The following is a 19,374-nucleotide window of genomic DNA, read 5'->3' as shown; positions in this document are numbered from 1 at the left end:
CCCAATAAAGGAATTCCAAACTGATTTCCTGAAGGATGAACAGTTGCCAGCCAGGTAAAGGGGCAGGAAGGGAGTGCATTCCACACGAGGTGATGAGGCTGGGTAAGGCCTACAGATAAGAAGGTAGGGGGCTGTTGATAACAGAGAAGATTTCATTGCCCTTTGGGCAGAGAGTGTGGACCAACAGGCAAGGATCTGTCATTGAGGGTCTGCGAGCTGGTGGAGGGGATTTGACATTTACCTTTCTCATGCCCTTCAGCTGAAGGGTGGAGAGTGGATTGATAGGGGGCAAGACCGGAGACAGGAAGACCAACAGGAGGCTGCTTAGGTAATCCCCAGTGAAATATGAGGGTGGCTTCAACCAAGAGGAAATGAAATTGGAGAGAAGGAGGAGGAGGCTTCCAGAACCTTCCTGGAATATAATGACTAAGGCATGCTGAGTAATTAGAAGTGGGAGGTCAGTAAAAAGGAGGGGTAAAGGATGACTCCCAGATTGCTAGTCCGAGGCGCTACGTGGGTGGGGCCACCATTTACTAAGAAAGCAGAGACTGGGAGAGAAGACACCAAGTGGAAAGATGATGCGTTCATTTGTAATAATACTGACCTTTCTGGGATGCTCTCAGTCTCAGAAACATTGTGTGTGAGGTACCTGGCATGTCGTGGGGCCTTGATAAATGCTGAATCTTATTCTCGTTTCATTTTTAAAAATCTTTTTCGGACCTTGTTGTGTTAGATCACGATGTTCTTTTGCTGTTTAGTGTGAGCTCTTCAGAGCCACAAGAACTATGGTTTTGTTCACCGTGCCACACGTTTTCATGTGTGTTTCTTTCTCTCCTTCTCTTCTGCATGCTGCCTGGGGACTGGCTTCCTTGTGGTCAGCACCAATGGGCAGCGCCCAGGTGACCCCGGGGACTCCACTCTGCCTCCTCACCACAGGTGACCATCAGAGCCCTGGGCGGGTGGGAAGGGATTGAGAGTGGCCCATGCTCAGGGCATCCTCCAGGCCAGGTGCCCCAGAGAGGAACTGGCAGTCCCTCCACCCCACCCATCCATCTGCCCACCTATTCTTCCAGCCACCCACCCATTCACCCATCCACCCATCTCTCCATCCCTCCTTTCATTCATGCATCTATCCACTCATCCATTCTAATGCTTACTACTAAGTACCTGCTGTGTGCCAGGCGCTGTTGCAGGCATTGAGGCATACAATGATGAGGAAAAAAAGACATGTTCCTGTGACTTTATGGGAAGGGAAAGAGCCACACAAATCAATGTACAACTGTAACCATGAGTAGTACCACAAATGAGAGGTATGTGGTGTTCAAAATAGACAAACACATATACCTGGAGCAAAGGGAGTGTGTCCCCAGGAAGTGACAGCTTAGCTGTGGTCTGAGGTTAGGGAAGAAGTTGACCTATTACGTCTGTGCTTAGGAAGTAAGTAGATCAGGCTGTGATCCCAGGCCTACCATTTGTCCCAGACAGGCCCTTTATTTTTTTTAACGTTTATTTATTTATTTTTGAGAGAGAGAGAGAGAGAGAGAGCGAGCAAGCACGCATGCACACACACAAGTCGGGGAGGGTCAGAGAGAGAGGGAGACACAGAATCTGAAGTGGGCTCCAGGCTCCAGGCTCCAGGCTCCAGGCTCCAGGCTCCAGGCTCCAGGCTCCAGGCTCCAGGCTCCAAGCTCCAAGCTCCAAGCTCCGAGCTGTCAGCATAGAACCCGATGCAGGGCTCAAATCCACAAACCGTGATACCATGACCTGATCCAAAGTTGGATGCTTAACTGACTGAGCCACCCAGGCACCCCTGGGACAACCCCTTTCAGTGTGATGATCTCAACTTCTCCTATGTGTGAAGCAGGAGTAATCATGGTTACCTCTTAGGGGGCACCATTTTCTCGCAGTCTCTGCACAGGCAGCGTCTTCTGGAGGTGTACTCCAAAACCATACAAGATGACGAGTGTAAGAAGGGCTGGTATGGGAGTGCCCAGTCCAGAGTAGGTATATGTTTGAAGTAAATACCAGCCCCTTCCATCGAATACACTGCAGTTTGATCTAATGTTGCATAAAAATCCATTGCTCTTCAGAGACTGGGCTGCAGAGCCCATCTGTGTCAGAGGCTAATGCCTGATAGACAAGGGATGCTGCTGACCTAGAGATTCTACCTCAGGGGCTCATTCTTGTCATTACAGTCGTTGGCGATTTCAAATCTTTTACTGTCACCTCTCTCAGAGATGTTGCTCAGACAATGGCCTCCTCTCTACTGGTCCCTGACTGGCTAGTTTGTCATAGGGGGAAAGGGGGTGCGGCAGGCAGTCATGACAGGAGTCTGGCCATCCAGTACCTCACAATCCTCTACTGTCCACCCCCTTTCCCAAATTCAGAAATATCACTGCCGGAGCACCTGGGTGGCTCAGTTGGTTAAGCATCCAACTCTTGATTTTGACTTAGGTCGTGACCTCATGGTTCCTCAGTTCAAGCCCCATGTCAGGCTTTGTGCTGACAATGCAGAGCCTGCTTGGGATTCTCTCTCTCCCTCTCTCTCTCTCTCTCTCTCTCTCTCTCTCTCTGCCCCTCCCCTACTCATGTTCTCCCTCCTTCCCTCCCTCCCTCTCTCTCCACACACACACACACACACACACACACACATACAAACACACACGCGCGTGCACTCTCTCAAGATAAATAAATAAACATTAAAAAAAAAGAAATAGCACTGCTAATGAATGTCTCTGGGTTCTCTAGACACAGAGCCTGAGATAGGCATTCTTGTGCAAATCATTCATGGAGGAGTATTCTCAGAAGAAAGTGAGGAAGACAGGGTAGGGCAGGGAAGAAACTAAAGGAGGATGTGGAGGCCTGTGTCAGTCTGAGCCCACAGGGGCCTCTGGAGTGTGGGAGCTGCCCCCACCTTGAAGTCAGGGGCCAGCAGTTGTGCCACTGTGTCAGCCAGCCATTGGCCACGGGCTCCCGTGCGAGTGCACAGCCTCCTGGAGAGGCAGCTCACCTCCGCCTTACAGCACTTCTGCTGAGAAGGAGGTATCTGTGAGCCTTTAGCAGCCAGCACGCTTGGCAGATAGAGATGAGGTGCACCAGCCCTGGAGAGGAGATCTGGGCAGACCCTCCATGTAGCATTCGCTACAGCCCAGCCCAGCTTTCCTCCATAGCTACCTCCACAGCTCAGCGTGTCACTGCCCACGCCCCAGGAGTGTCCTCCTAGCCACTCATTACCTGTGTGACTTTAAGCAAGTTGCATAGGCTTTTTTCACCGGCAAATCTAATTGTCACACTTCACAGTCATTTTACCAATGACTATTAGGGGACCCTGGAGAGTGCCCTGCTCCACAGCAGCACATAGTAAGCCTTCAGGAAATGTCAGTCTCCTACTATCCCCCCATCATAGGCCCACCAGCCTCACCCTCACCCTCACCCCCAGGGCTGTGTGGTCAGAGTGAGGGGCCAGTGACTCCACCCCCGTGCCCATACCCACTTTACTGAGGAACCGTGCTTCTCCAGAGCAGGTGAGGGAGCTCCATTTCCACTGGGCCATTGTTCTCTGGGATCTATTCAAGTTGAGCAGTCTGATAATGTTTTCTTTAAACAGAGCCAATTCTGTATCAGGCACATTTGTTCTTACCTCTTGCCTCTGAGGTGTCTGAATGTTCCTCCTCTGACAGGTTTATTTCATCATGTTCCATTGGTTTCTCGGCCTCATTTGATGGGTTGAGGTGCCTGCGAGTGTTTCTCTTTGAGCAGAAGGTCCCTTTCAAAGGGTGTTTTTGTTAATGCTCTTCCCCTGGTAGCAATAAGGGCTGGTGTAAATAATAACTGTCAGATGTGAATGACGAGGAGTTCAGACCGTGAGCGCAGGCTGCCTCATTTCAGATCAGCAGCGCAGAGAACTGTGGAGCCACGTTGTGTGTCAGGGACAGGCTGGCATTTGGAGTCGAGGCTGTGTTCAGCTCTCGGCTCTGCCCCAGTTCTGGCCTGGTGATGGTGGGCAAGGGATTTCTTTTCTCTGGGCTCCCTTCTTTTCCGGACAAGTGGGGATAGCAGTGCACCCGGCCATAGTTAATGGGGAGAGCGAAGTATGATAGCCTTAACTTCCTTGCTCAGCTAACTCTGACTAGCTCTTCAGGTCTCTGACTTCCTGACCTCGCCTTCAGAGAATCTGTGTTCAGGGACAGGGCTTGTCACCCTCGGCACTAGGGACACTTGGGGATGGGTAATTCTCTGTGGTGGGGGGCTGCCATGTGCGTGTTAGGATGGTCAGCGGCACCTCCGGCTTCTACCCACTAGATGCCAGTAGCACTTCATCCCTCAATTATGACAGAGCCAACTCTATCTCCAGACAGTCCCCCAGGTCCCCTGAGGGACAGTAGCTCCCCCTCTTGAAATCTTTCAGAGCTGCACTGTTCAATAAACATAGAACTTGAACCATGTCTGTAATTTTACATTTTTACAGAAGTGTTTATTTTTGAGAGAGAGAGAAAGAGAGAGAGCGAGCCCGTGCAAGAGCAGGGGAGAGGCAGTTGGGGGGGGGGGGGGTTGGTGGGGACAGAGGATCCAAAGTAGGTTCTGTGCTGACAGCAGAGAGCCTGATATGGGGGTCGAACTCACAAACCATGGGATCATGACCTGAACCGAGGCACCCCTATAATTTTACATTTTTTTAGAGTCACATTAAAAAAGAAAAAAATAACAGATGAAATTAATGTTACTAGGTATTATTTAACCCAATGCATATAAAACATCATTTTAACATGCAGTTATTATTTTAAAATTACTAACGAAAGGTATTTTATGTTCTTTTTGCCCTAAGTCTTTGAAATCTGGTATACGTTTTACACTTAGAACACTTCTCAATTCAGATGCTAGATTTCAAACAGTTAAAATGAAATATAACCCCAAAAAGATAAACATCGTGTTTAACAAGTAAACATATTTTAAACTAGTATAGTTTTAAATTTTAAATTAGTTAAAATAAGTAATAAAATAAATTTAAAACTTCAGTTCCTCAGCCACACTAGCCACATTTCAGATGCTTGGTAACTACATGTGGCTTAGTGGCTACCATTCTGGACAGTGCAGATCTAGAGGTAAAAAAATGTCTTGATCATCTTTGTGCCTAGTCAGTGAACAGAAGTGTATATTCACAGAGTAGTGGCTCAGGAAATGTTCAATTACTTGATTCAGATTTCACACACACACACAACACACACACACACACACATTTGACAATGTCTGGAAATGCATTTGGTTGTCACAAGTGGGTTTGAGGGTAGAGAACAGGGATGCTGGCCTTGAAAAAATAAGGTAAAATCTCTTGTGGCCAGTGTTGGATGTCTTTCTGTTGTTGACTTGAGGCTGCAGTGGACAGATGACTAGCTCACATTTCACCTGAAACTTGGGGTGTCGCAGGTCCACCATGAGAGAACGAATGCCCCTTCTCTGCCCCTGCAGTAACTGAGCCACGCCTCCAGTCTGAAACGCTGGGTCCATTTGGAGGCTGGAGTGATGCACTAACTGTCTGCCTGAGCTGAACCCCTGTCAGACTCCAATTCACTACCTTGGCTCTTCCCAGTGCCCACTGTCAGTCTGTCACAAGGAGAAGGGCTTTGAGACAAGCCCTCATATGGAGATTCTGTTCCTTAAAACTGGGGGAACTTGGGCAAATCATTCAGCCTTGCTGATCCCAGGTCCTCATCCATGAAATGATGTGGAAGAGTCCCACCCCTGGGACTCGTGGCGACGGTCATCAGAGAAAATGGATGCGTTTCTAGCATGGCTCCTGCTTAAGGGGGTGTCAGACACACCTCCCCTCTATTGTTCCTTTCTTTCCCGTTCACTTCATGTTGAAACCCTCTATTGTTGTTTTCCTGGCAGTTTTTAAAATCAGAGCCTTGCCGCAGTAACAGGATTCAGGCCATAAAACACTTCTCTGAGATTGCTTTGCAACTGCCTCTAAAGCCGCTTTCCCAGGGCCAGCTTATAAATTCTGGACTAGCTAGACTTTGAGCCTTTGGGACAAAAGTGTGTGGGCCCAGAGCAGATGGGAGGCAGCGCAGCAGCCTCCTGAGGGCTCCGCTCGGTGCCTGGTGGCTTAGGCAGACTGGGACACCCTGGGGCCTCAGGGACCCCCGCAGGGATGCTATGCCCCCTGGCAAGGATTGAGAGATGGTATGAGAACAGGAGCTGGAAGCATTAGGACCAGATGTAGTGCTCTGGAAAAGGCTGGAACCCAAGCACCCACAGTGACAGGCCGTGCTTGGTGGACCCACAGCTGAGACAGCCTGCCAGGTTGGCTGGAGAGAGGCAGCAGCTCTTGGGGGGGCGGGGGGTGGGCAGGGGCTTCAGGGATGTCTAGCAAGATGAGGAAAGGAACAGTGAAACAAACCAGGTGTGTTACAGACTTCCTTCATCCTGTGGCATGTGCAGAGGGCTTCACATCATTAATGCAGTTAAGCTTTCCACCAACTCTACCCCATAGGGTGCTATTAGCATCCTCATTTACAGATGAGGAAACTGAGGCTCTGATGATTGAAAATCACACAGCTCAGAAATGATAAAGCCAGGAACTGAACTTAGATTTCTCTGGAGAGTCTGTACTCTTACCCACCATGCTGTGTGCCCATGGTCAACATTAGTGGATACCGATTATGCGCCAAGAACCAGGAAATACCATAGCAAAGGGGCTCAGGACTGTGCTTCAAAACCACATAATGACTAGCCCTGGGACTTTGAGCCGCAGAGAGGTTACAATTGTCCCATTTCCTTATAGGCAAAATGGGGATACTAATAATAACTATTGTTAAGAGGAATAAATGAGATAATACATTTTGAGTGCTTAAACTTGTGCTGTTGCTTTTATTATTATCATAAACCCATTTTACAGATGAGGAAATTGAGGTCCAAATAGGAGGAAGCAGCCAAGCTCACCAATGGTGAGATTCAGGCAGGTGGCTGGACCAGATCTGTGGTTCCTGAGAAACATGGAGGGTGGGGGTGAAAGGTGAGAGCCCATGAGAGCCTCAGCCTAAAGTGACAAGCAGAATTTACAAATAAGGGCTCATTAGGGAGTTGGAATATAAGGTGGGAGGCTGGACACAGTAGCATGATAACCCCAGCTGCTGTGATGGACCTAGGCAAGAGTTAGACAGAGAGCTGAGATGACACAATGCTGAGGTCCCTGAGCCTTTGAGCTGGGTGTCTTCTGGTCCCCCTTGACCAAAGCCTTTGGTGGTCCCAAAGCTCAGGCCAGGGCTGTGTCTGCAGATGAGGAGCAGGGACCAAACCTGGAGGTCAGGGAGATGGGTGACATTCAGGATTCGGACAGCCACAGCTCTTCCATCTGGCTACTGGCATGGCTAGGCTGACGCAGCAGAGCACGGCAGGAGCCCAGTACTCGATCCAGGATGCGATCTTTGTCAGCAGTCTTCCAGTAGGTGCTCACAAGCCTGATGGACCTACGGCTACGGGCCCACCACTCTAGCTGCCAGCTTCTGTTACCAATCTCCCTGCTGAACCAGTAACCTTAACACAGGAGAGGAAGGCATTTTCTCGCATGTTGCTTCTCCAGTGGGGTGTTCTCCTATAGCAGGTGAATGTTTCTGCTGCCTGCAAACAAGCATCTAAGCAAGGAGCATATCTGACTGAGGCCTTCACTACATCTTTTTCTCTCTCAGGACATTCTCCTTAGACCAAAGTGAAACCTGTCTCCACGCTTCTGTGCAAACTGCCATTAAATTCAGATTCAGAATCCAAGGGCCATCCTTGCTCTTTCTTCCCAGCTTAGGTACCAGCTACTCACCACGTGGGACCAGTACAGCCTCCAGAATGCCTCCTTTTCTCGCTGCTGCTTCTCATTCCCAAGACTCATTAAGTCCTGCTCAGATTAGTGTCACAGCTTCCAGGCTGACCTCCCTGTCATCACAATGGTGCCCTTTTAGTGTATGCTCCACTGAAGCCTGAGTGATGGTCCAGCAATAAGAATCTGCTCCTGATTGAAATGCCACCAGGCTCCCCTGTGCTTTGGGAGAGTTAGCCTGAATCAAAGACCCTCACTCTTCAACGTCCTTCCCTCTTTGGCATCCTGTGCCATGTTCGCACTGATTACATCAGCAGGGCCTGCCTTCTCACAGCCCCTCCCTTCGCTGTGATGCTCTCCCTCTGTTGTCTACCTTACTCACCTGTTACGATCAAGTCTATACAAAACCTTCCCTGACCCCCACTGTCTCGGGCTACACTGAGCGGTGATGCTCAACTGGCCAGGCCAGTGTATACAGAGGATCCCCTGAGTCAGCCCCGAGTGAGGGGGCCTCATCAACACGGCCACATTCACACCCCAAGCACACTTTTTTGGAGCTGTGTGGTTTCTGTCACCTCTTAGCCTGTGCCCAGACACATACAGTGGTCATTTACACGACCCCATGCATGAGCAGACTTATGGGTTGAGTGGATGATTGACAGTAATAGATCATGTGCCAAGCATTGGGTGCTCTCCCCACCCCACCCTCTGCCTCACCTCACCTGACTCACCATCTGCCATTTGTTTAGGCTCACTGTGAGTCACTGAGCACTGGTTTTCTATCCAGTATTTGAATTCTGTGCAGCCCCATCTGCCAAGCTTCCTAGAGGATGATTCTCTGGAGTTTCTGGATAGAGGTCCCCTAAATCTACTGGTTCAGCCCTGCATAGGCTGTCTTGGGCTCACCTGGTGCTGACCCAGGAGAGGTCAGGCTTAGAGGCAGAATGCATAGGTACCTCAGGACAGACATCTCAGTCCTCTGAGCATGCCCCTGGAAGCAACAGCCATGGCTGCAAATGCTCTGGACCTCACTCCTAGCCTCTAACACAGAGCTGCTTTCCATCCATCCTTTGGGGAGGAGGGTAGATCAGCTTTTAGTACAGAACACAGTGATTCAGTGTTTCTGCTTCCAAGAGCCAAGGGGCAAAGGCTAGAAGAAAGAAAACATGTTCATGGTGGATTTGCCTGGAATCTCAACAATCGATGCTGTTCCCACTGCTGGTTTTATTACCCTTGCTCAGTTTCGTTGCACTAATCTGAATTCTGTGCTGCGTGTTTACCGGTCGTTCCCTCTGATCCCGCTCGTGCTTCCACTAATCCTTCCTATAGATTTCTTGTCCCATTCCGCGCCTCCCCTCCTTTCCAGGCTCTAAGGCTTGCTGTAGCCAGCATGTTCCAGAGGCAAGATCTGGGCAAAGCTACCCAGGCTGGGCAGATCTTAGCGTTTCCTCCCCCTTCCTCCCCCTTTGGGTCGGGTAATGTGGTCATCCTGTGAGAGATCAGCTTGGCCAGAGTCGGTTGGAAAGAACTGAATTCTGTTTCTGAGTAAGAGCCTTGGGGACACCTTGACCCAGCACACCCTGCTGTGCTGTTCAGACAAATAAAGCCAGACATAGTGGCCTTCCTGAAGCCTCCTGCGCTGCTCAGCCCATGACCAAGCAGGGGTGTCCTATCCTCTTCCCATATCTAATTGGCCCTAACCCCTATTAGTGATTGCATTTTACTCAGATAAATGCTAAGACCTCCCTCCTATTCCCAGCCCATTCCCAGACTGCTTAGAACATGCCCGAGCTTAGCCTGGTGTGGTGGATTCAATGTCTTCCCCCAAAAGATATGTGGAAGGCCTAACCCCAGTTCCTGTGAAAGTGATCTTATTCATAAAGAGGGTATTCACAAATGTACTTAGTTAAGATGGGTCATGAGGGCAGGCTCTAATTCAATGAGACTGATGTCCTTACAAGAAGGAAACATCATGTGAAGACAGACCCACACGGAGGATGCTGTGGTGACGGAGGTGGAGTGGGCTGCCGAGGAAATTGCCTAGCAAACCTGCAGTTCAGAGGAGGCAAGGGAGGATTCTACCCAGTCTCAGGGGCAGCCTGGACATCTTGATTTTAGACTTCTGCCCTCTAGAACTGTGAGACAGTACATTTCTGTTGCTTTAAGCCACTCCAATTGTGGTAACTTCTCATGACAGCCCTATAGAACGAATACACTTGGAAACGCAGGAATCCAGAGCACTGGGCAACGGGCAGGAGTCCACCCTCAAGCCTGTTCCCTTACAGTGGACAGACCTCCATGAGACCAGGGCCAAGAGTTGCCATCCCAGAGAATTTATTTGGGCAACCTGTGGGGCCTCCATGTTGGCTGTATTCTGTGTTTGGCTCATAGCCAGCCTCTGCTCTGTCGCTCTGACCCTCTCCTTTTTGGTTCTTCCTCCTGCTTTTGAATAGTCCTAGAATTTGCTGCTGGTCACACCCTGGCCTTGACCTCTGCCTCACCATTCAGGCCATGGTAACCTATTCTCTGTGTCCTGACCTTGTTTGGCCTGTATACCATCCCAGCGGGCTTTTGTGCCCACCGCTACAGTGACTGCTCTGGAGAAGGCTTCCCTTGTTCCACAGCTGCCCCAGACTTCCCTGAACTCCACAGGAAGAACTACGATCTATTCAGGGTGACCATGCACTGTCTCACACTGGCTGCCTGGGAAGTCTAACAGGACCATCTACTTGGCCACAGGGCACACCAATGAGTGTGTGTTCTCCTCTCTTACATCTGTGCTTCAGACTAAACCCTTAATCCCCAGTGCAAACTGTGGGTGCTCCTCTCTGCCACAGCTAAGCAGCTTTGAGCCCCCCAGGCTCAGGCTCAGGCTCAGTGCACAGATTTCTGCAAGCAGGGAGCCAGTCCTGCTGGCACTGAGCTGGCTCAGCATCTTCTTCCTTGTTGGCAGGGAGAGCCTCGTCTGGACCGTAGGGAACCAGGGTGGGGAAGGGAGAGAGGAGGCCACTGGATGGTCTCAGGGATGCCCATGACATGTCCCATACCACTGATGACATGTGAAAACCAACTTTGTAATCTTGCTTTGGCTAAGCAGTCATGCATGCCCTTTGCTGTATACACCTGTAATAGCTTTGATTTTCAGCTTGGAGACTTCTCTCTCCTGCCAGGTAATGAGCTCCTAGACAGCAGGACTGTCTCTTAATTACCTCACATGCCCAGCACCTTGCTGTCCTCACTGTCAGCATTATAATCCTAACACCACTCATCAGGCAGTGTCCAGGACTTTTTCTCTGTGGCCAAGAGTTGAGTTGGTGCTAATGAGATCAGGGTAATGGGTTTAGTCCATTTGGAGGTCACTTGGCTCCATCCAGTCCCATTCCATGGGCTAAGTATCACTGCTGGCCAAAGTCCTGTCAGAACTCTAGGCATAGGCTGACCTCTCACTGTGGGTAGGTACAGGCAGAGCCCTAAACCCCACACAGGCTGGCTCCTGATGCCTCCTTTAGATTTGATGCCTACCTCAGCCACATCTTGGTCTTTAACCTTAACTGTAGCAGTCTACAGAGTGCACCCAGCTCTAGCCATTGCTTGTGGCCTTTCTCTGGTCACGGGCTAGGGTCTTGGCACTCACACTGTGGGCTTCTGGGCACATGAAGCAACAGTTGAGGGTATAGGGAAGTATGAAGGGATTCTCAGCTCACCAGTGGTGAAGCCCTGGAACGCAGATACCTTACAACGGATGTGTCAATAATGACAATGTCTGGCATCAATCAGGCATGACTCCTCTTAAATAAGTCTATAATGCAGAATTCTGAACACATAAAAAAAAAATTCAGACCAATTTTCCTGCACCCAGAAGACATTAACCATAAGGGTTTTACATAGCCAGCTTTTCTACTGTATGCAACATGACTGAATTAGAATTTGACCTACACAGAGCATTTGCTGTGTAAAGCAAGGTCCACCCAGAAAGAGATTCAGGAGATGCATAGGACCAAGCAGAATCAGCATTTGAGGAACAATTTATTTGAGTGGCCAGGGTGCTTTCAAACAATCAATTAAAGCTATTCCCATCTCACGAGGTGCTAACCTCCATTTAAAGCTGCAAAAGAGGGCAACCTCTGTCAGCAATATTTAGCAGTTTTAGTTGTATAGGCTGTGATGAAGTCAATTCCAACCTCTTAGAACCAGCTGGGTGATATTGAGGGAGGCTGGGATATTAGAAATCTGTATCTTCTTTACACTTAACTCAGTACTTATTAAATGGTTTTCCCCAACAAGGCTAAAGCTATCTTTGAAAAACCCGTGTCTCTGTAGTGTTTTCCAGCTCCTTGACATTGACTCAGAGTTAAATCTTGGCTAAAAGCAATTACTGTCATATGATGAATTGAAGCAATTTATTTATTACTTGAGAAACATCCTAGGTGATGTCACTTAGAAGAATGATGGAATAATCCTTCTCAAGTGCTCCATTATCAACCAGACCTAGTGAGGGAGGCACCATTCCCAGGTGTGGGGAAGGTAGTCAGAAATTTTTAAAATTTATTATCTTGAGACCAGAGAAAGAATATTAGGAATAAAGTAGACAACAGTTACTTAAACTTGATCTAGGCTTGTCTCCCTGTATAATTATATGGGATGCTGTGGTGGCTAAATATCAAGAAAGGAATTATAGGGAAAGCCCAGAGATTAATAATAAAACTGAACTCAGTGTGTTAAGGGCTTAGAGATGGTGGTTGATATACAAGGAAAGTGAAAAGGATGAGTGAACTTAAGTTAAAAAGGTCAAGTTTAAATATCATTTGAGCAAAGTCTGTATAATTTGACCCATATAACAAGATTCACATGACATGTTCATCAATCCCTTCCATATTAGAATATGATATGTTGGCAAGAGGGCATGAGGGGAGATAATTTCAAGAAAAGCAGGTATAAAATGGAGCTGCATGATACAGCAGGTGGCAAACTCAGCAGGGACAGGCATATATACAAAGGCGTCTTTCTGGCTGATCAAGATAAGATTCTAGATCAAAATACCAGTAAGCAGTACCTGCTGAGCAACCTAGTTTAACACCTAGCTGTCCCGAAAGCCAGCCACAATTTCTCTAACTTGGCCTTGACTTTGCTGAAATTAACACATGGTCCTGGGCATTCCTCCTGGATTATAAGCCCAGACACCTCTCCAAAGTGGCGATGAATATCATCACTTGTTCATAGGAAGCCCTTGGTGGCCCTTGGCCTATTTGGCCTCACATCTCTCCTTTGTTCTTCCCTTGCTGCCTGGGATGTACAGGTGACCCCTGCAGGCTGTGTTTCCTGGGCCGCATGTCAACTGGTATCTGGGTTTGGCCAGTAAAGAGACATTAATTACACAGGAAGAGGAAGGAGAAGCCTTTCCCTCTTGGCTTCAGGCGCCTTCTTTGGTGGTGACCATGTCCCCTCCATGACTCCACTTCTGGCGATCTTCCAGAATCCTAACTTCTTTTGGGTGACCCCGACCTCTGGGCTCTAATGATACCACCACCTCCTTTTGTCTCTGGTCTAGGTTGGGTAATGACTCCTGGTGTTGCTATTGTCTCGGTTGCCTCACCATCTTCTCCTGATCCCCGTGTGTCAATTCTCTAGTAAATATGTTCCATTTTAAATGTTTGGAGTCGTTTCCCTTTTCCTGGTTGGATACTGGTGGATGCAGAGCCTGTGCTGATTTCTAGTGATTCTTCCTTCCTGTAGTAAATGGTAAGGGAAAAAAATGTGATTTAATCATCCAGTCTGTGTGTTTTTTTTCCTATATCAACATCACACTTTACTCTTGTGAAATATCTGGAATCCACATTTTCCCATTAAAAAAAAAAAAGTCAACAACAGCATTTGTTTCTCCCCAGGCTTCTCGCACCCCTCCTGTTTGCTACAATTTCAATCCTCAAAGACTGCCAAAGTAGTTCATGATCACAATTACAAATGCTCTCAATGCCTTGGGATGCAATTTGTAAAGTCTGGAGGCTTGAATCTAATGAAGTATCCAGATGCTTTCCTACCAACTTTTTTCCTATCTTGGACTTAAATTCCATCTTAAAAATAGCCTACCATTCTGAGAATTCGCTTCCAGCAAAATCAAGAAGGGATATGGTACATACCTGACTTGAGAAGAGCCAGAAATTTGCCCAGCTTTCTCACCTTTTCCCTGTTGCCTCCTCTTGGCAAACCCCCCATAATCAGAGATGTCTGCAATCCTTAAAACCTTCACTGGCATTGAGGTAGCAGCTCAGAGTCAGAGTTTGAAAGGTTTTCTCTCCTGGGTGCCAGATGCGTGCAAAGACAGAGTAAAGACAGAAAAACTCTCCAACAAGAGAAGTCATTAAGTAGACAGGGGTGAACTGCCAGCACAGTAAGATTTGGGGATAATATGCCCTTAGATAGCTAGGAGGCGACTGTGTATTTTAAAGACTGCGGCTATTAGGAATTGTGTTCCCGAGAGCCAACTTCCTTTCTTTACCATCAGCAATGATCACCAGCATGGGTTATGCATCCACTGGGATTTACTTGGTTTTGTCAATTGCAATTAGACGTTCTTTATCTGAGACTTCTATTTTTGCTCCATATCTTTACAGGGAAGTTCTCTGAAATAAAGCTATAGAATTGGGCCTGTAGCCAGTGAGAGCACTTTGAGAATGAATCGTTAATCCCTTGTTGCCACATTTTGTTATTGCTGCCATTAAGTCATCCAGATGTAAGCCTGATACGGGCCTTGCCTATAGGAGGAGAGTTAAGTGAATCACTCTGGGGGTCTCTGCCTCCCTTCATCCTAAGGATTAGATGAACTCAGGCAGCAGGTTGCAAGGAAGCGTCACCCCAGTACCCATAGTGCACCCACAGTTTATAGACATAGAAAAGCCCGCCTACCAACCCTGGAACTAGTTCCAAGGCCATGCCATCATTTTGCCCCATGCGTGAGCAGTTCCTCAGAGTTTGTCAAACTTTTTTACCTCTGTTATTACATTTGATTCTTTGAAAATCCCTGTGAACTTGGCATTTACTCCATATTTTACAAATGAGGATATCAAATCACATGGTGGTTAACAGGTTTGGTCAAGGTCACACAACCAGTCAGGATGGAATCTGGATGCAAATTCATGTATTTCTGATCTGAAACCCATTGCTTTTGACTGATCTCATAAAACCATAGAATCTCAATCTCAGAAGGGTTATAAGAGGTTGTAGAGGCCCTCTACATGGTGGGAGAATACCAAGTTTCCAGATGGTGTCTTTCATTGTTGGTGACACATTCTCCTGCTTTTGTGGGTAACTTGGGGACTTGGGGGTTGACCCCATGGGAGTTTCATGTCTCTAAAGATGACAGGGAGAATGTCTCTCACGCAGGACATGGGTATCACTGGAATCAAAGGATACCGACTTGAGGTGGGAAGCAGGGTCAATAAGCAAAGAAAAAAGGTCACTGTCCCGTGACAGTGAAGTGTTGAAGGCTTGGTTAAGCATTCCAGAAGCCCGGGAGGTGAGAACACGTAGAGACAAAGTAGGCAAATACAAAGGAGGGCCAACTCTGGAATAGGACTGGGGAACTATGACTGCTTTTATGCTCCTTTCTACATTATAGTGCTGTATCACAGGCTTGAGCCTCAGCTGGATAGTGATTCCACATAAAAACCTTTCTTTGTGTTGGCCCCTAATTTACCCCCATCACTCTACCCAGTGATATTAGCTCCAATTTTTAAAATTAAAGGGATCGATCTATTCCATCATCCACAGTGGCTTTTCAACTTTTTGAAAGCAAGAACTAAGTCTCATGTGAATCTTCCACTCTCTAGGCCATGAAGTCCTATTCTGACTGCCATTCCTCCAAAGTCAATGATCCCTGATTTTAGTATGCACTGAATAACCTACATACCTTGTTAAAATGCAGGTGCTGATTGATTACATCTGGAATGGGCCCTGAGATTCTGCATTTGTAATAAGCTCCCAAGTGATACTGATGCTTCTGGTCTTTGGATCACACTTTGAATGGCAAGGCTCTTGACCTGTCTTTACCCTGGAGCCCCCTCTCCAAGGGTAGAGTCAACAACTGGATAAGCCTCACCAGAGTGACCTGACTAGTACAGTGTTAAGCAAAGCTAATTGCCCTTGGTGGATATCAGGAATCCTTGGGGAATATAAACTGGGATGGTTGTTTGGCAGCATGGGAGGAGATGGTAGGGAGATGGAGCATGGTGACTGGACTCTATGTATGGAGGAAATACTGAGGGAGAGGGGAAGACTTCAAGGGACCAAGAGCTATTCCTTGGGCACCAGGTTTCCATATGCAGCAGTGAGTAGGTAGTACACTGAAAGCCAGATGTGAACTCTGAGCTGGAGCTGGGAGGAATCTGGACTCTAAGACATCAGTGATTTCATGGACAGAGGACAGAGGGCAACATCTTTGAGAGGACAGGTTTGGCCTTTGGGAATGTTCAGAGCTCAGAGGGCCCGGTTGGCTAAGGTATAAAGTTGGGCATGCAACCTCTTGTAGAGACAGTAGTTTCCTGTCAGTGTGGGCTGAGTTCATAAGATTGTTTTTGACGATTACATCACACAAGGGACTTAGATAGAGGCTTGAAGCTACTCCAGTTGGATAAATTTACACCTGGTGCATAGCTGCCGGTTCTGATTTACGTGGACTATTCTCAGGCTGCTCCCGGTGGATGGCAGAGATGAAGAGGACACATCCAAGTCCCTCCCCCTTCTCTCAGTTACCAGGCTTATCCCTGCTTAGTGGATAGAAAGTACCCAAGGCCAGAAAGAGGGCTTTTTAAGGGACTGGGAGACTGATACAATATGAAGTTTGACTCTCATGAAAAGGGTGGCTTAGAGCAAAAGTAACACACCTCCCATGTTGCTTCCAGTTCTTCCTCTGAAAAATTCCTCTGGATTTCTGGCCAGTGAGTCAGATGGCCAAACTTCTTTGTGGACCCAGTCCTGGCATGTCCTTAACTACACCTCTGTCAAGGACAGTTCATTATAGTGATAAGGGGGTGAGCCCTGTACACAAAGTCCCATCTCTGAAACTCACTAGTTATATGGCCTTGGACAAGTCATTTAACCCTTCTGTGAAGTTTCTTAATCTGTATAAAAGGGGAAACAAAACTAGTACCTCCTGAGTTTTTAGAAGTTTCAATGACTTCATGTATGAAAAGTGTTGGGCACATTACTTGGCACCCAGTAATAGATCAGTACATTTAAGCTAACATTTTATTTATTTATTTACTTATTTATTTATTTAGAGAGAGAGTGTGTGCAGGGGAGGGGCAGAGAGAAAGGGGGAGAGAGAGAATCTCAAGCAAGCTCCATGCTGTCTGCTCAAAGCCCGATGCGGGGCTTCATCTCACAAAGGTGTGAGATTATGATCTGAGCCAAAATCAAGAGTCAGATGCTTAACCGACTGAGTCACCCAGGTGCCCCTTAAGTTGATTTTTTTTAAGTAGTAGTAATTGAGCTTCTGTTTGATGATGAGCTCAGTGCCTGCCTGAGACAGCCCATCGTATTGCTAGGAGACCCCACCATGAGTCAACCCTTATGTGCTTCCCCATAAGTCATATCATAGGGTCTCATCTGCTCTGTTGAGAACTTATATGTAAGGCCTCATGTAGATTCGTCTGACTCTGCACCAGGCGCAGGGCTAGCCCATGCTCTGTCTCTGTCCCTCTTTTCTTCCTCTCAGATGAAGGAGCCACATGGGAATGCTGTCTGGCCTTCAGTCCCAGAGACATTTCCTCTGTACCTGTACCACCCACCTTTAAGTGCTGTTGGCATGCTTACTTTTTCAACAGAGGCACAATTCCACAGTAACTCAAGCAAATGCCCTTGAAAGGGTGCTAAAGTGGACATTGGGTTGGCCATGTCCCAGGGCTTGTTCTTGTCCCTATACCTGGAGTCTGGTTGGGCCAGCCAAGTATAACTCCTCCTCATCACTTCCTGTATAGAGTTTGTGATTTCAGCCCTGATGCCTGTCGGCTGAGCTCACTGAATCTGTCTAAACCACTGGCTGGCCTTTCCAGATAGATTCCCTGGTTCAAGTATGTTCCATTGTTGGTTCATGGTCACCACTTAAATCTAGGGACGTCTTGGAACTTAGTTGGGAAAGGGTTTCTAACACATATCCAACACCTTCGCTTTCCTTTGGATGGAGCTTGATTCTATCCTAGGAGCAGTGTTTGACACAGCTGATTATTCCTTCCTTCTTGAAACACTCTTCTCTTGGCTCTAGGGCACTCTACACTCCTGGGTTGTTTTATTAACTGTCTGGCCACTCCTCCTCTGCCTCCTGTGCAGGCATATCATTGTCTACCCACTCACTAAGTGCTGTAGACTCTCTACTCTTTCTTTAAGCCTCCTTCTCCTTTTACTCTTTATTCTTTCCCTGGGTGTCTCCATCAACCCTGAGCTGCAGATACCATCTATCTGTATGCATAAATCACACATTTTTACCTGCAGCTCAGACTTCTTTCCAGAGCTCCAGACCTGCACTTTTAACTGCCTCCTTTTCTAGAGTAGATCTCCAGCTCAGATTGCCCCAAACACACCCATTCTCTCTCTACAGCTATACTTTGCCCATTGTTTCTTGAGCTCATAAACAGCACCATCACCCACCTTGTTATGAAAACCAAAAAGTTGTGGTCATCCTCCACAGTTCTTTGCCCCTCACTCTCTGCATCCATCCCAGCAGCAGGTTTTATTTATATGCATTTCAGTAATTATCTCTTTTATTGCCATCACCATCTCTTAAATCCACACAGCTATCATCTCCCACATGGATGCCTGCAATGGTTTCAAAATTTGTCTCTCCAAGTCACTTTGGCTCCACACTGAAGCTGGAATGATCAGTCGGAAAAGTAAATCTGACCATATTATTGCTGCATGAACAACACTTAAATGGCTCCCTGCATTTCATGGGGTAAAGAACAAAAGCTTTCATTGTAGCTTCTGATGCCCTGTGTGGATGGGCCCCTGCTGCCTCTTCAGCTTCCCTCTCATCATGCGCTCCGTGCTTTCTTGCCCACGTTATTCTCTATTTCTTTCATTTCTCAAGTGTACCAGTCTCCTTGCCCCATCACACAGCCTCAGCCAGTGCTGTTCCTTCCATGGCTCCCACTTGCTCCTCTTGTGTTCTCTGCCCATGTCTTCCCAGGAATGATTCACTTCCCTATTGTGTGCTTCCCGAATGCCATGTGCCTCTCTTTTCTCATTGTTAACAGATTTGCAAGCTTACTATTATTGATTCTCAGTTCATTAATTCCGTCTCCTGAGTCCCACCCATCACTCACAGTAGGCTCCTCGAGGGCAGGGACTGTGCCTGTTTCACTCACCGCTGTGTCATTGAATGCCTGTGCTTGTGATCATTTACTGAAGGAATGAAGTATGAATCTCTTTAAGCCAAGCCAGTAACAGTGTTCCTAGGGTAATAACATCCTCTCCAGGGCTCTTTTGCCTTTGTAGCCCCAGTCTCTAGAATAGGATCTCACAGCAGGCGCTAAATAAAGTTCAGCTATGCCAGTGAATGCTCCCGAGCCAAC

The 19,374-nt window shown here is 47.6% G+C and overlaps 1 protein-coding gene across 16 annotated transcripts in view; it reads left to right on the top strand.

Moving 5' to 3' along the window:
• Positions 1-19,374, top strand: part of PTPRT (protein tyrosine phosphatase receptor type T) — a 1,082,577-nt gene that overhangs the window by 881,201 nt on the left and 182,002 nt on the right. For 10 of the 16 annotated variants that reach the window (XM_058685645.1, XM_058685644.1, XM_058685638.1 and 7 more), the window contains one exon: positions 880-936. The exons of the other annotated variants lie outside the window; for them this stretch is intronic. In XM_058685645.1, the coding sequence (XP_058541628.1) occupies positions 880-936 (57 nt within the window). The remainder of the gene's footprint in view (positions 1-879; positions 937-19,374) is intronic. 16 annotated transcript variants of the gene reach the window in all.

This window comes from Neofelis nebulosa, chromosome 9 (assembly GCF_028018385.1).
Source record: "Neofelis nebulosa isolate mNeoNeb1 chromosome 9, mNeoNeb1.pri, whole genome shotgun sequence".
NCBI classification, from domain to species: domain Eukaryota; kingdom Metazoa; phylum Chordata; class Mammalia; order Carnivora; family Felidae; genus Neofelis; species Neofelis nebulosa.
The sequence above is the reverse complement of the archived record's forward strand: the minus strand, read 5'-3'. Positions and strand labels throughout refer to the sequence as shown.